The 15,882-nt window shown below is 38.5% G+C and overlaps 1 protein-coding gene across 5 annotated transcripts in view; it reads left to right on the top strand.

Annotated features, from left to right (window-relative positions):
• PHACTR2 (phosphatase and actin regulator 2) overlaps positions 1-15,636 on the top strand; it is a 327,171-nt gene extending 311,535 nt beyond the window's left edge. For all 5 annotated transcript variants that reach the window (XM_073627410.1, XM_073627412.1, XM_073627411.1 and 2 more), the window contains one exon: positions 3,933-15,636. In XM_073627410.1, coding sequence (XP_073483511.1) covers positions 3,933-3,948 — 16 coding nt within the window. In that variant the 3' untranslated portion in view covers positions 3,949-15,636. The remainder of the gene's footprint in view (positions 1-3,932) is intronic.
• Positions 15,637-15,882: the final 246 nt, after the last annotated feature.

Raw genomic sequence — 15,882 nt, 5'->3', positions numbered from 1 at the left:
CCCGGAAATTTAATAGCTTTGCGATGAAGGTTCGCGGAGGGGCACCAGTTGCAGGGGGCCGCGCTGCCAGCCGGTGCGCGCGTTCCACCACAAAAGTGGAGGAGAAGGCGTCCCTACCAAAGTTAGTAACCAGGAGATTCTCTAGGAACGTTGGGGGGTCGGAGCCTTCTGACCTCTCTGGGAGACCCACAAATCTGAGATTGCAATGGCGCAATCTGTTTTCCATTTCATCTTGCTTGCTAAGGACCGCGTTCAGCTGGTATTGCAGCCTCTCCGTGGCGATCTGTAATGGCGGGATTTCGTCTTCAGCCTGGCCTATCCTGCGTTCCGCTTCGGATACCCTCTCCCTCAGCTTATGAATGTCCTGGCGGATGAGGGATATGTCGACTTTGACTTCCTCGATCTTGGATGTGAGGGTCGTTTGGCAGAGGGAGACTGCGTCCAAGATGCGAGCAATGTCTCCGGATGCCGGGGTCTCTTCCCCTGTAGCTGAGGTAGCGCCATCTTCACTCACCGACTCCCGCTCCTCGTGGCAGTACTTATCTAGCTTCCCTTGCGTTCCGGTGGTTCGCTTAGGTGGCGACATGATCACGGGAGCGAGCTGAATAAGTTAATGCAGGTTATGCCAGGTTGGGGGATAATTCGGCCCCAAAGGATAAAAGTTAAGGATATGTGTAGCCGGAGCTCTCACACCACGCTCCTTACTCCATGCAGCTTCAGGCCACGCCCCTGATTCCAAACGTATCTATTGCTTCTGTCTTGCGTCCTCACTGATCTCATTGGCACACACCCGGCATCATCCACCCTCCCATTCCCAGCTGCACATTTTTTAAATGAGATGCAATCAATCAGTGATCACCCTTCTCACTAAATACACAATATACAATCAGATTGCATAGTGTATGGCTATCTTTATACAAGTACATAGAAGGGAGTGGACAGAAACACTCAGCTGTCAAGCCCCGTTCACATCTCTGCAAAGCAGGAACTCGCATTCCCACATAAGTTTTTTTTTTAGCATTTTCACTCATCACACATTGGGCAGCCGATCCACCTGAATGGGCTTCCCTGCACGCAGCAATCAACCCAAAGAAGCTTCAGAACTTTTTTTAGAGCGGAGCTTGGTGCCTTTTTACTGCGATTTTTGCTGTAGCACATTTCTGAAATGCAAGGAAATGCACAGATGTGAATGGAGCCTCATTGTTCTTGTGCTACCACACCAATATCACTTTCAGGCTCCATTCACATCTAGCATAGTGGGAGTGAACTTTTTGTGTCTCATTTTTCCTGTGACACGCATAGAGCGGCCTGCTGATTTAAATGGGCTGTGCTATATGTGGCTTATGGGACATGTTGGCGTTTTGTGGGTTGCGTGTTTTTTACTCTGCATTTTGCAGCATTTGTCATTCGTTTTTTCACATGCCAAAATGTGTGTTTGCTTCTGTGTTTGGTGTGTTGTTACCAATTAATGGCCCTGAAAGTGCCGCGCAACTAGTAATTTTAGGTGTATAAAGGTGGCCATACACTATACAATCTGATTGTACAATCTCCTTTAGATCTGCCATCAGTTATGTAATGCAAGGGCCTGTCTGATTGGATACAGAGTGATTTGCTAGATAGGTGTTTCCTCCTCCTATATAATATTGGTAAATCTAAAGGAGATTGTACAATCAGATTGTATAGCGTATGGCCACCTTTATACACCTAAAATTACTAGTTGTGCTTTCAGTGCCATTAATTGTTAACAACACACCAAACACAGACGCAAACACACATTTTGCCATGTGAAAAAACGAGTGGCAAATGCTGCAAAACACACAGTAAAAATAACGCAACCCACAAAACGTCAAAATGTCCCATAAGCCACATATAGCACAGCCCATTGAAATCAACAATCTGCCCTATGCGTGTCACAGGAAAAACGAACCACAAAATGTTCACTCCCACTATGCTAAATGTGAATGGAGCCTGAAAGTGAAATTGGTGTGGTAACACAAGAACAATGAAGTTCCATTCACATCTGTGCGTTTCCTTGCATTTCAGAAATGCGCTGCACCAAAAATCGCAGTAAAAAAAGCACCAAGCTCCACTCTAAAAAAAAGTTTTCAAGCTTCTTTGGGGCGATTGCTGCGTGCAGGGCAGCCCATTCAGGTGGGTGGGCTTATCTATGTGTGATGAGTGAAAATGCTCCAAAACACCCTCCCCGCTAAAAAAAAAAAAAAAAAAAATTGCATGTGGGAATGTGAGTTCCCACTGTGCAGAGATGTGAACGGGGCTTGACAGCTGAGTGTTTCTGTCCACTCTCTTCTATATACATGTATAAAGATGGCCATACATTATGCAATCTGATTGTATATTTAGTGAGAAGGGTGATCACTGATTTATTGCATTTCATTTAAAAAACGTGCAGCTGGGAGTGGGTGGGTGGATGATGCCGGGTGTGTGCTAATGAGGTCAGCTGGTCAACTCCTTCCTGTGTCATGACCTACAGTCTGTGAGGATGTAAGAAAGAAACAATAGATATGTTTGGAATCACGGATGGAGGACAGTAAGGTATGTGTCTGTAGATTTTATGGAAAGCTGTAACATTTTTGCAAAAAAAGTACACGAATGCTATATTGGTGCATAGTGGAGCTGAAATTTAGAAGAACATAGCCTTTAAACAATTTAATATTTTCTGCAGTTTAAAAGATATGTGCTACTGTTCAAGCTGCAAATGATTGGAAACAACTGATCACTGTAAAATCATGCAAGTCATATAACATTATTTCAGAATATTTAGTGTGAGTTACTATTCCTTTGTTGCTTAATACAAAGGTTGAATCTTTACTGAATACTATGAAAAATCTTCCCTTGTATGCAGGGTTGCCAACCCCAAATTAGATTATAAGTACAACTGCCCCAAAATCACTGACAACTAACATTTTTTTATGGATATATATTGCAGTACTATCACAGAACTACCTACATTGATAGTAGGATCTAATGTTTAGAATCATCAGCAATCCTTTATAAGCAGTAGTTTACTAATAATGTCACAAGATATCATTGTTGTATGTGACAATGCCATGCTATTCTGTAGAGAGCAATGTACAATATAAAGCGCTACCTATTGTCTGGTGAACTAACACAAATACATTTTCAACTGTGCATTACATTTAGATGTAATAATAAGAACTGAAAATACCTGATACAAACATACAGTATTAAAAAGCTTTTGAATGGCTTTACAGACCTAATTTATCTGCATTATTTTACAAACTGGCGGTAAATTTCTGATGGTTAGCAGCAGAGAAAAAAGCTAATCTGGAGAATTGTAGTTCATCCATTTCTTCTGAATAATTCTGTCCTGTTGAATATCAATAAATTTAGCAATCCAGGCAGTCACAATTCATGGATTGAATGACTCTGCAGATTGGACAATTCTGCCTATATTCATACATTTTTTAAAAACTCACTATTTGTTGAGTTGCCAAGTCACCTGGTTTCTCAACTGATTTGCTGATCATTAGTTGGCAATCCTGCTTGTGTGGCCAGTCAGTGGAGCTGATTTACTGAAGAGTAGAAAATTGTTACCTACCAAAGTGAACGTTTACTTAGCTTAGTGAATAAAGCAATGTTTCTATTCAAATTACATATCCAATCATGTCCAGGGTAATTAAAAACACTAATAGGATTTTTTCTTGCACATGATTGGATAGTTGAAGTTTGCCAAGTGAATATCCTCTACTCTTTAAGTAAAGCAGCTTTGTTTTGTCAACCTCAGACCTTATTCTAGGTGTTCTAGCAGTTCCTCAGTTTTCTCTGATACTATAATATTTTAATATAAATATAGATTTTTTTTTATAAATATAATATAAATAGAGCTTGTTTACTGAAATCAACTTCGATATTTTATAATCTCACCTTTATTTGTTTGTTTCTTGGTATAGATTTCATCGTCCATAGGGAAACAAAGAAAATTGCAAGTTATAATGGGAGTTTATATTCAGGAAATGGGCATTTTCCAATAAATCATCACTATATTGAATCTTCTCAACATGGGCACATTTATGGAGCTTAAATGAATATCGTGAAGGAAAGTAAAAAGGATGGATTACTGGAAAAACAGAAGCCTTTGCATGTTGGTAGATTCCCCATTGTTGTAAAGGTGAACTTTGGCTAATAGAGAAAATCTAAACTAACCTTTTAGCCAGCGTTCATAGCTTTATCTGGCCTGAGGTTAGTTACACTTTTCTCACCTTTCATGTGTTACATTGCTTCTGCCCAATTTGTCAAAGCCAACACTGAGCAGCCTAGTTTTTCAGCTTTGGCATATGTCTTCTGCATGTAACAACAGTGAGAATAGCTGCCAACTTGTGTTTCAGAAGACAATTTACTATTGATTATCATAGCAAGAATTGTCTCACAAGAGAGTATTAGCTATAATTGTCTCCTTAACTATTTCCTAATAAAAGGATGAACAGATGTTAAGTATATATTGCTCCTGGAAATTATAACGCATTCCTCCGTATATACCTTGGAAGACGCCCAGAATCATCTGCAATTGCACTGTGCCTGGAAATAAATTACGTTCTTAATTCTGAAGACTCAAAACCTTTTCTTCTTAACAAAAAGATTTTGTGCTATAACCAATGCAGATTCAGTATTTAAACTTGAAGACTAAGACAGTCTGACCACAGTCACTCCACACTACCAGGCTTACGGTAAAGAATGGCTGCTCTGTCTGAACCACAAGAATATCGGCGCATGGTTCAATAACTATTTCTGACATTCACTCTTTTTGTAAAAATGTGAACTCAAGCATGTCAATGACAGTGTAATTAATTTTATTTTATTGTATATTATGTATGTATTTCATAGCGCCCTGTGGTTATCTGCAATGTTTACACTAAAATATATGATATAATATACATAGCACTTAACTCTATTGAAGGGCAGAATAGATTCAACTATATGTACCATGTTTAACATAAAATGTGAACAGATATATTGTTGATACCTAAAGGAGGCCTATTAGTTTGTCCATTATCAGTTTTAAGTGTATATTCTTAGAAGAAAGCTAAGTTTATCCCAAACATATGTTAGTTTAGATTGAAAGCTGATTTACAAAAACTAAGCTAGTTTCAGTGTTTTTGGAATTGGGTTATTATAGTGGAACTCCTTGCAAATATAAAAAAAAATGTACATACATACATGCTTATATGTGGGGTTATTTATTTATCAATTAATAGTGATATAAAAGATGGCAATCTGCCTTTCTACAATCATCCCACAATTGTCTTAATAGCAGATATCAGTTTGAGAGTGGGAGATTGTGCACTAAAAGCCAAATACCGTAGGCTCTGTTGCATTGGGAAGTGCTGTCAGTCTGAAATGTTTAGATGCTGGTTGTCCACGATCCAGTGATCAGACAGATGACCATGAAAAAGAAAAACTGCAATAACAATTATTGGTGTCACCCTTGGTGGCTTGGCAGTATATTTGAAAATTACAAAAGTGGCTAAACAGAGTTACAAACATCTTATCAGGTATAGCTTTTACATCTATTTTAACAGTGTATTTGTGTGGAGTTCAACTTTAAATGGCACAGTTTAGTACTCTGTGACTAAACTGAATCAATATCTGAAAAAAAATCACCTGGGAGATTTAAATGCCATATATTTTTTACTCACAGAAAAGTGAACATGGAGCTAAATTTTAGAGAATCTTCTTTTTGTAGATCCCGCCTCTAAGAAGTGCTGTATAACACACCGTTAGGTCTGCTTTAATGAAACCAGCATGCTTTAGAGAGGGTGGGTAGGGTATGGAATGCTAAAGATTTAACAGCTTAAAAAAAAAAGGCAGGTTGTATTAAGTCATCTGACCTGCAATAGCTCTGCCATGGCTTTGGCTCATTGTATCTACTGATAGGTACGTTTTTTCAGCCTTTCGCACCTGTACTCTACCTCCCCTTAGGGCTCTTTCAGACAGGCAGTAATGCTTATCGCCATCTAGCAGGGGCCAGCAGGCATTCAGGAGGTGCTACTGCTCCCTGTTTTTTTTTTTTTTTACTTTTTTATTTACTTTTTAAATTGCCAAACGGCAAATCTTACATTGCGGGACCTCACCGCAAATGCAAAATAAAGCACTTGGCTTGTGGTTGTGGTGCACCCCAATTGATCTCAATAGGCAAGTTACATTTCAGTGGGCAGCCAGGGGTGGTCTAAAACCAGAGCTCAGCCAATTGTTTTTACTGCCCTCAGGCCACCAGTGTGAAAGAGCCCTTACTTATGTGTGTCTGGTTGATTAAAGAAATTCTAACTTTAGGGTTTAGGTCTGCTTTAAAACAGTGCAGGTGTGTTCCACAGCATCATTCAGCTTAATGAGCCTTTGATATTGTAAATGTAATGTGGTAGACTATAAATAAGTGCAAGTGAGTTATTTCAGTACTCCATAGCACAGTCAGATAGATAATTTCTGAATTATTGTTATGAATCACTATACTTTGCACATCATCTTGGAATTGTCTAATTGAATAACAATTTTTTTTTCTGTATTCAAGTCACAGGCAAGAGGCAGTAGTAAATGTCTTAGAGTTTTAATTGTTAAAAGCTTTACCATAGTGCCATTTGTTATAAACATGGCCAGTTTATCTGTTTACCTGCCAAATTGAAATCAAAATCACAATGCTTTAACACTGTACAATTTGTGTCTTAAAAACCTTGCTAATGCCTGAATTATCAGTATTAGAATTGATTTTATATTATGAGCGTGTGTATATAAAGATGATGTAGTTAGTTGTGTTTTATTATTTTAAATGGTGAAAATAAAAAAAAAACACTTAAAAATTCTAAAAGATATGAGGCATTTTAGCCTTAATTACTGGCATTACCAATATGCAAAGTGATTGTGTGTTCTTGCACACAATAGAAAAGTGTTAGAGACGTTTTTAAGATTCATGCACATGAAAAAAACATGACAATCTTCCTTAATGGTTTTAATTGTAAAGTATGACAAGGTATAGAATAGAGTTTATACTTTATGACATCTCAGTAAGATCAATTTCTAAAACAGATTCTGATTTGTTACTTTATTTCTTTACCCAGATAAAAGTACAAAACATTAGTGACATGGAAGTCATTCTACAACTGACATTTACTGAAATACCTATTTCGAACAAACTGCCTCCTACCTGAGCCAGTGTATAGAGTCTCCCCATAGGTGGATGTATTTATGTATGTGGGCATATTGATGTAATGAAACCAGTGACAGAATCACTGTATTTGCACAGCATGATTTCTAAAATATGCAGTTTGTTTTGAGTATTGAAAATGTACAGCATACAACATAGCATGTAGACTTTAGTCAAGGTGCAGATGTTCCTGACATTCCACATTGTTTCCAGTTTGAAGGGACATGTTTAAATGCCGCTTCTACAGTGTTGTCTTTTAAAGATACATTGGTGAAATGTGATACTTTAATTTTGGATGGCTATTAGTTCCTTAAAGAAGAAAACTCAGAAAGTGAAGTCCCGCAGCTTTGCTCTCTGCCCCCAAACTGGGTTACAGTTTTTTTGGAGGGAGGGGAGTGAGTACTGGTTTTGATCCGTACCCGCTCCTGCTTTAGCAATCCTTGCCTAGGTGAGGATAACGCCCCTTGTCCCATGCACCTCCACCAACCCTGCACCATTTACACAGCACCGCAGGGATTCGGTTGTGGTTCCCCAGGAATGTGCAGTAGGCCCCCTTATCCATGACGATGCCGCCAGGGAGTCGCATCGGTAACAAGAATCGGCTGCGGGACTACAGCGCTGGACCCCAGGCACTGGTAAGTACCAGATTTGTAAAAGTCAGCAGCTACAGTATTTGTAGCTGCCATTTAAAGAAAAAGAAAAGAAAACAAGTTCCTCTTTAAAGGTTTTTAAGTTTTTCTTTTCAGAACTTTGTTGGAAATATGCCCGATTAGGAATTCTCAGTTAACATACCTGCATTGGCCATTATAGTTTCACTCCAGATGATTTCAGAGAGAGCAGCCACAAAGTTAGATCTTCATGGATTGGCTTTAAAATTCTTGCCATGCAGGTCTCAGCTAATAACTTAGACTTAGACCAGGTACTGGTGAGTAGCTCTAATGGATGTCAACCGTGGGAATTGTAACAAACTATTCATACTGCCGATGTCCACCAAAAACTGAAATCAGTTTTTTTATGGATTTACAGTTTAAAAGAACAAAGTTTTGCTGGAATATACCTATTTATGAGTGGGTATATGCATTTTGGTCATTTTAAAAGATTATCTAAAGTAAGGTAATTCTTTGTGCAAGATTATTGCTTCAAAATATTATTATGGGAATGTTGAAAAAAAGAGTGCCTTCTGCTTCCTTTTAGCTGGCGTCAAGCAAGCAGGCATTTCCTTCTTGGCATAGGGACCAGTAATCTTTAAAGAATGATTGCTACTCCTCTGCTCTTGGCACGCAGAGATTAAGAACTAAGGCTGTTCTTAAAGATTCCCAAACTAGATTTTAATAAAAAATAAAATAAGAATCATTATTGGATTTATGGCATTTACACATAAGGTATAATTACATAAAATATTAAATGGGGCACTTGTAGAAAATTGTACTTGATGATTTAAAAAAAAAATGGACAACTAAAGCAATAGTGAAAATCAGGTCTGTCTTCACAGGCTACGCAGGGAAGATCATTTTGTGTAAAACTCAAAGTATAGAAGAGAAGTATTTAATATAACATTCTAATAAAATCCTTAATATTGTAAAATCATCATGCAATTCACAGACAGACTTTTTCAGACAGTTCTACTTTTGTTTATTAACTTTGTATGTTATAAGGTCTCTAAGTTTTAATTTAAATTCTTTAGCAAAGACCTCAAGGATTGCCAATGCTAATTAGTGTAGGCCTCCATCACAGGCTGACATTTTGGTTATGTAAAACTAGGTGATTTTTTTTTTTTTTAAGAAATTAAGGACCTTACTTGAAAATGACAAAACACGATTGTAATAATAAACAATTTTACAGAAGCCTTAAAGCATATTAAAAGCAATTAAATTATCTGATTTGCAGATTTTTCCTAAAGAATATAAGAAAACTTACCTCTGAATTTGCTATGTTCTGGTAATGACATGTCTGCACTCTCTGTCTGTGGCTGCTTAAGGCTACATCCACACTGGCAATTTAGGCCAGTGTGAATTGTATTGTCAGAAATCTTCTGGTTCCTACTGCACCTGTAAGCAACTAGGTGCGGTTGCCAGCCCCTTTCACTATTATGACAGGTCACCGATGGTCGCAGCTATTCGTGGCTCTCTGCACAGCTTACTAACAGTGATTTTTAGATTGCACAAGCCATTGGCAATAATGGTCAGATGCTGACCAACATGACCATATATGATTGTATGGGGAGTGAACTAAAGGACCAGCAATTGGGCATGACATAAAGGATGCTTCTAAATATTATTTTTCTTACAGTTTTAACATTCTGTTTACCTCTTTGTATATGATTGTACAGGAAACCAAGAAATAAAGAACCAGCAATTGGGCAAGACATACTGGTTATTTCTAATAATTCTGTTTCTGATCATGGTTATATGGCGTTCAACTTCACTAAATTACAATATATCTTTAAGGCCCATACACACAATCAGTAAATTGTACAAAAAATACCGCTTTCGCGATCATACGATAATCTGATCATCAGTATACAGCTTTTGTCTGAAATTATCCGAAGGGACAAACTCGAAAAATTTTCTTGTACGTTTTTTTTGTCCGAAAATACAATACATTACATCACTTGCAAATTTGTATTATGTTGTACGAGAATTTTCAAACTGTAGTAACCTCTTCTTCATTTTCGATATGGAGACTAGCATACAAAAGACAAAAACGCACAATTATTCATCTGATCATCTCATTGTGTGTACCAGGCTTTATTAAAGTCTTGTTCCCACTGTTTAGGCTGTAAGCCTGTTCACAGCTAACAGAGGCAGGCCAAGGATAGTAAGAGTGATAAATTACCATGGATAAATGTTGCTGAAACTGAATCTGAATATGGTTATAAATGGCAGGTTATTTGATAGGTTGAGGTAGGTCATATTGTAGATTTTGGTGACTGGCTGGGTGAATTTTTGGAAGGTTTAGCAAATATTATTTGAATATCTTTTGTGAGCGAACCCTCAAGTAACTTTAGGGTAATTGGTTGCTCTTACCAACCATTTGCTACTTGAACAATAGCCAGAACTGTATATCTTCTGCAGACAACAGTTTGTTAACGGGCTGAAATATTATTCATACAATACCTCCCATGCCATTTCTCATTGGTGACTTTTTGATACATAAAATGCTACAATGCAGTTTCTGTTAATTATTTAAACAATATTTGTCAAATCTTTCCAAAACCAGTCAGGCTATAGGCAATGTATGTTATGGGTTGAATGTGGTTTTAGTAAACAGGATTTATTATAAGGAATGTAGAGTGGAGGAAGGTTTTACCACAAAGTGGACCTATATGGAAAACCCTAAAGTGAATGTAAACCCGATTCATGAAATTTGAGCTGGGCGCATATATCTGCAGTGTTTTCTTATCTCTCTTAACAGCACTATGTCCCGTAGCTGTCTCCTGCCCTGTTCTTCTGTTATCAGCCTAATAACTTCAAACACGTTCTCCATCACATGTGATAAAAGCAGCTGGTGTTTTATGTTGAGGAGGCTATAAATAGATTAGCAGAGTGCTGAACGATTCAGCGAACAGTGCTGAAAGTCTCTCCCTATGAGGAGAGGGGGGTGTGTGCCTTTCCTCCAATCAGCTGTCTTGACTGTATGCCCAGGCTTCACTGCAGTGCTAACCAGTGAAGAGAAAATCTCCTAACACGATCTGAACTTTCTAAACGGTATATAAAGATGAAGACAGCAGATATACAGTGCCTTGGAAAAAGTATTCATAACCCTTGACATTTTCCACATTTTGCCATGTTACAACCAAAAACGTAAATATATTTTATTGGGATTTTATGTAATAGATCAACACAAAGTGGCACATAATTGTGAAGTGGAAGGAAATGATGAATGGTTTTCAATTACAAATAAATATCTGAAAAGTGTGGCGGCGTGCATTTGTATTCAGCCCCCTTTATTCTGATACCCCTAACTAAAATCTAGTGGAATCAATTGCCTTCAGATGTCACCTAATTAGTAAATAAAGTCCACCAAAAACTATCAAAAAACAAATGGATTTTGTGGGCACAACATGAGATGGTGTTTATCTGCCTTCAGAAGTCACCTACATGTAATTAATAAATAGAGTCCACCTGTGTGTAATTTAATCTCACTATAAATACAACTGTTCTGTGAAGCCCTCAGGAGGTTTATTGGAGAACCTTAGTGAACAAACAGCATCATGAAGGCCAAGGAACACTCCAGACAGGTCAGGGATAAAGCTGTGGAAGAGTTTAAAGCAAGGTTAGGTTATAAAAAAAATATCCCAAGCTTTGAACATGTCACAGAGCTCTGAAGGAGCTGCAGGGATCCACAGCTCAGGTGGGAGAATCTGTCCACAGGTTAACTATTAGTCGTGCACTCCACAAATCTGGCCTTTATGGAAGAGTGGAAAGAAGAAAGCCATTATTGAAAGAAAGCCATAAGAAGTCCCTTTTGCAGTTTGCGAGAAGCCATGTGAAGAACACAGCAAATATGTGGAAGAGGGTGCTCTAATCAAATGAGACCAAAATTTAACTTTTTGGCCTAAAAGCAAAACGCTATGTGTGGCGGGGCGGAAAACTAACACTGCACATCACCCTGAACACACCATCCCCACCGTGAAACATGGTGGTGGTAGCATCATGTTGTGGGGATGCTTTTATTCAGCAGGGAAAGGGAAGCTGGTCAGAGTTTATGGGAAGATGGATGGAGCCAAATACAGGGCAATCTTAGAAGTAAACCTGTTATGCCCCGTACACACGGTCGGATTTTCCGACGGAAAATGTGTGATAGGACCTTGTTGTCGGAAATTCCGACCGCGTGTAGGCTCCATCACACATTTTCCATCGGAATTTCCGACACACAAAGTTTGAGAGCAGGATATAAAATTTTCCGACAACAAAATCCGTTGTCGGAAATTCCGATCGTGTGTACACAAATCCGACGCACAAAGTGCCACGCATGCTCAGAATAAATAAAGAGATAAAAGCTATTGGCCACTGCCCCGTTTATAGTCCCGACGTACGTGTTTTACGTCACCGCATTTAGAACGATCGGATTTTCCAACAACTTTGTGTGACCGTGTATGCAAGACAAGTTTGAGCCAACATCCGTAGGAAAAAATCCATGGATTTTGTTGTTGGAATGTCCGAACAAAGTCCGACCGTGTGTACGGGGCATAAGTCTGCAAAAGACTTGAAACTGGGGTGGAGATTCACCTTCCAGCAGGACAACGACCCTAAACATACAGCCAGAGGTACAGTGGAATGGTTTAGATGAAAGCATATTCATGTGTTAGAATAGCCCAGTCAAAGTCCAGACCTAAATCCAATTAAGAATCTGTGGCAAAACTTGTAAATTGCTGTTCACAGATGCTCTCCATCCAATCTGAGAGAGCTTGAGATTTCCAAAGAAGAATGGGCAAAAATGTCTCTCTAGATGTGCAAAGCTGGTGGAGACATTCACAAAAAGACTTGCAGCTGTAATTGCAGCGAAAGGTGGTTCTACAAAGTATTGACTCGGGGGGCTGAATACAAATGCACGCCACACTTTTCACATATTTATTTGTAAAAAATTCACAACAATTATGTGGCATGTTGTGTTGGTCTATCACATAAAATCCCAATAAAATACATTTACGTTTTTGGTTGTAACATGACAAAATGAATACTTTTTCAAGGCACTGTATATGTAAAACTTATGTAGGGAGATTTTTCATCCCTTTGTATCATCTGAGGCTGTTCACTACACTGGGTATATGTGAGGGTTTACATCCACTTTAATCTTGTCTGTCTGACAGGGATTTGTCAACTCAGTTTAATAGGACAAAACAATCATTTAAAAATATACCGTTGGCAGTTTCTGATTAGAAGCAGCAAAGCATTTCTGCGCATGTGACAGCGCCTAGACACTAAACACTAGGAAAATGTTGATATGTGTCTGTGAAGCTAGAACAATTGCCATAAACTTAAAGCCTCGTACACATGGGCCAAATATCGGGCAGTTCAACAGAAGCGGACCAGCATTTGGCCAGCGTGTACGAAGGCCCGTACGGCTTCTGTCGAAGGGGCGTGACTGAAAATGATCTGCCGATCAGCATCCAATCAGCGCTGTAAGCGCTGAGCAGTGTGTTCTGGCGGGGGGGGGCACCCTCCTGTCAGAACACAATGACTCAGCAGGGAGATTGCTTTACTAACATCCGGTAGTACAGCAGCTCCTCAGTTTTTTCTTTTTTCCTTCAGCCTGCTGGTTTGAGGCTGGGTTCACACCATCTCCGCATGCGACTCACAGCAGGGGTCCAGTGCGTCCCCGTTCACCATTTCAGGTCTGATTACAGCCCAAATTTTCGGCTGAATTCAGACCTGAAATGGACCAAAAGATGCACAGGGCTCCTGTGCAAATTCGCACCGGGGATATGTGAACTGGATCCATAGAAAGCCGGTCAAAATCTCCTGCTATCGCGAGTTGGATGCAGGGAACCCGCATCCAAATCGCAATGGTGTGAACCCAGCCTTAACCGAAAAAACCTTATAGTGTGTACCTAGCATGCACATGGGTTTATTGTAAACGCTGCTTCTCCTGGCAGGAGAAAATCAACGTTAAAATCCCACCTAAGCTGCTTTTTTTTTTTTTTTTAAACCAGTTTACCAGCATTTGGTGTTTGGGAGTTTATTTTATTTGCCAGAATTATAATTATTTTGCCCATTGAAATTGATAAATGCTGAAGTGCTTTGACTGCCTAAAATCTGCTGCTCCTAAACTGTTTAAAAGCCTTTGGGGTTGATTTACTAAAGGCAAATAGACTGTGACCTTTGCAAATGCAGTTGCTCCAGGACTTAATAAATGAGGAAAGCTTCACTTTGAAAAGAATACCCAATCACGTCCAAGGAAAATAAAAAAAAGAAGCATTTTTGCTTGCACATGATTGGATGATGAAAGTCAGCAGAGCTTCTGCTCATTTACTAAGCTGTGGAGCAACTGCACTTTGCGAAATGCACAGTCTATTTGCCTTTAGTAAATCAACCATTTTGTGTGCATGGACACATGCTTTTATTGAGTTGAGTGCATGAGGACTTAATCTTGTGGCCTCACAGGAACCAGAATTTACATAGTATAAAATGCAATAAGATTCACAACTGTCTGAAACTGATTGAAGGGTAAGGCTGCCTCATTCTACATTCACTTTAATCTCTGTGTCCCATCTTATCCACACTATGCCCCTAAAGGAACCATTTTTACAATTAGCAAACCTTAACCTATCATCGTCATCTTTGAAACCATAACATTTAAAATATATTCAAAAAAGTAAATTCTAGATTTGAAACACAGGCGCTGCAAACTCCAACTTTAAGTGTTATTTAACAAATACTTTTATTCCACTAAGATGAATTTCTGTTTTTATCACCCAATATTGGAAGTTCAGCTGTGGCTAAGATCTGATATGTAAATTTCACACACTTCTTTTACTTGCCTTGGCCATTCCTCAGGCACAGGTCTTATGTCACCTTGTCAGCAGCAATCTTCCCACATTCTGTTCCTTTGATAACATGGCAGTCTCAAGAATACCCTCTGGCAGGGCTGTGACTTCCCTGTTCTGCATTAATTGTAATGTCAGCTGATTAAGTGGCAGCTAAAGGAAGAGCATGGGACTTCATTTTATTAAACCAGTTCAACCCTGTAAATTCACTTTCACATAGAAGCTTTACCAACATTTAATTTCTTGCTACAAATTTCTTGGTGGATCAACAGGTAAATGCAGCTTAGATAGCTAAACATGCATATTGTTTCTTTGTAGAGGAATTTTATATACCTATATGTAGATGTCAACAATGAATTGTATAGCATGGCCTATAAAAATATATATATAAATGCTGAAAAATGACTGCATCAGGAATGCGTCTTTCTGCTTTTTCATTACAAATAAACAGATTGCTGTATTTGCCTTAAATGAATCATGTATACAGGGGAGTATCTTGTGGTTTCTTTGTGGACGTGATGAATTAGCGTGGCAGCTGTAATTGGTAGACGGAGATATATTTTGTCTTGTAGTAATTAGTGACCTTTTGCTGTATGTAGGATGCAAAGAGTATTTTCTGTGAATTGTAAATAACTGGAAATGTACACTGGTTAAAATCTAAAGGACACTCTTTGTTCTTTATGTGTATTGTAACTCAATATGCATATATGTATTATATAATATATATTTTCCACTGATATAATCTGAAAGATAAAAATGTATTATTTTTTTTTATATTCCCTGTCATAACTTTATTTTGTGTTATATACTATATTAACAATCACAGATGTGCTCTGTATACAGTCTTACATTATTGTAGAGTTCAATGCTGTGCACACTTTCAAGTGCCTTAGAACAATGTTTAGATCTTATTATTATTATTATATGATAAAAATACAATTGTTACCTCATTAAAAAAAGTTGGAAAAAGAAATGTGTATTTATTGTCATTATTAAGTTGGGTTTCTAAAGCTATTTTGAACTCAACTCTTTAAAGCTGAACTCTGGAACACAAAGTTCCCTTTCCCATGGAGGAGTCTGTGAGGCGCCCTGTGTCACATCCCACAGATGTAAAGGGCACCTTACAAAACAAATGAATAAAAACAACCTCCTGCTCGTAGGTGTGGTGTTTAGAGACCGATGGACCCTCACTGTTCCACTCCAGGGATTCGTTTGGCCA

This window comes from Aquarana catesbeiana, linkage group LG04 (assembly GCF_042186555.1).
Source record: "Aquarana catesbeiana isolate 2022-GZ linkage group LG04, ASM4218655v1, whole genome shotgun sequence".
Lineage (NCBI taxonomy): Eukaryota > Metazoa > Chordata > Amphibia > Anura > Ranidae > Aquarana > Aquarana catesbeiana.
Note: the sequence above shows the minus strand (reverse complement) of the source record. Positions and strands in the feature narration are given on the sequence as shown.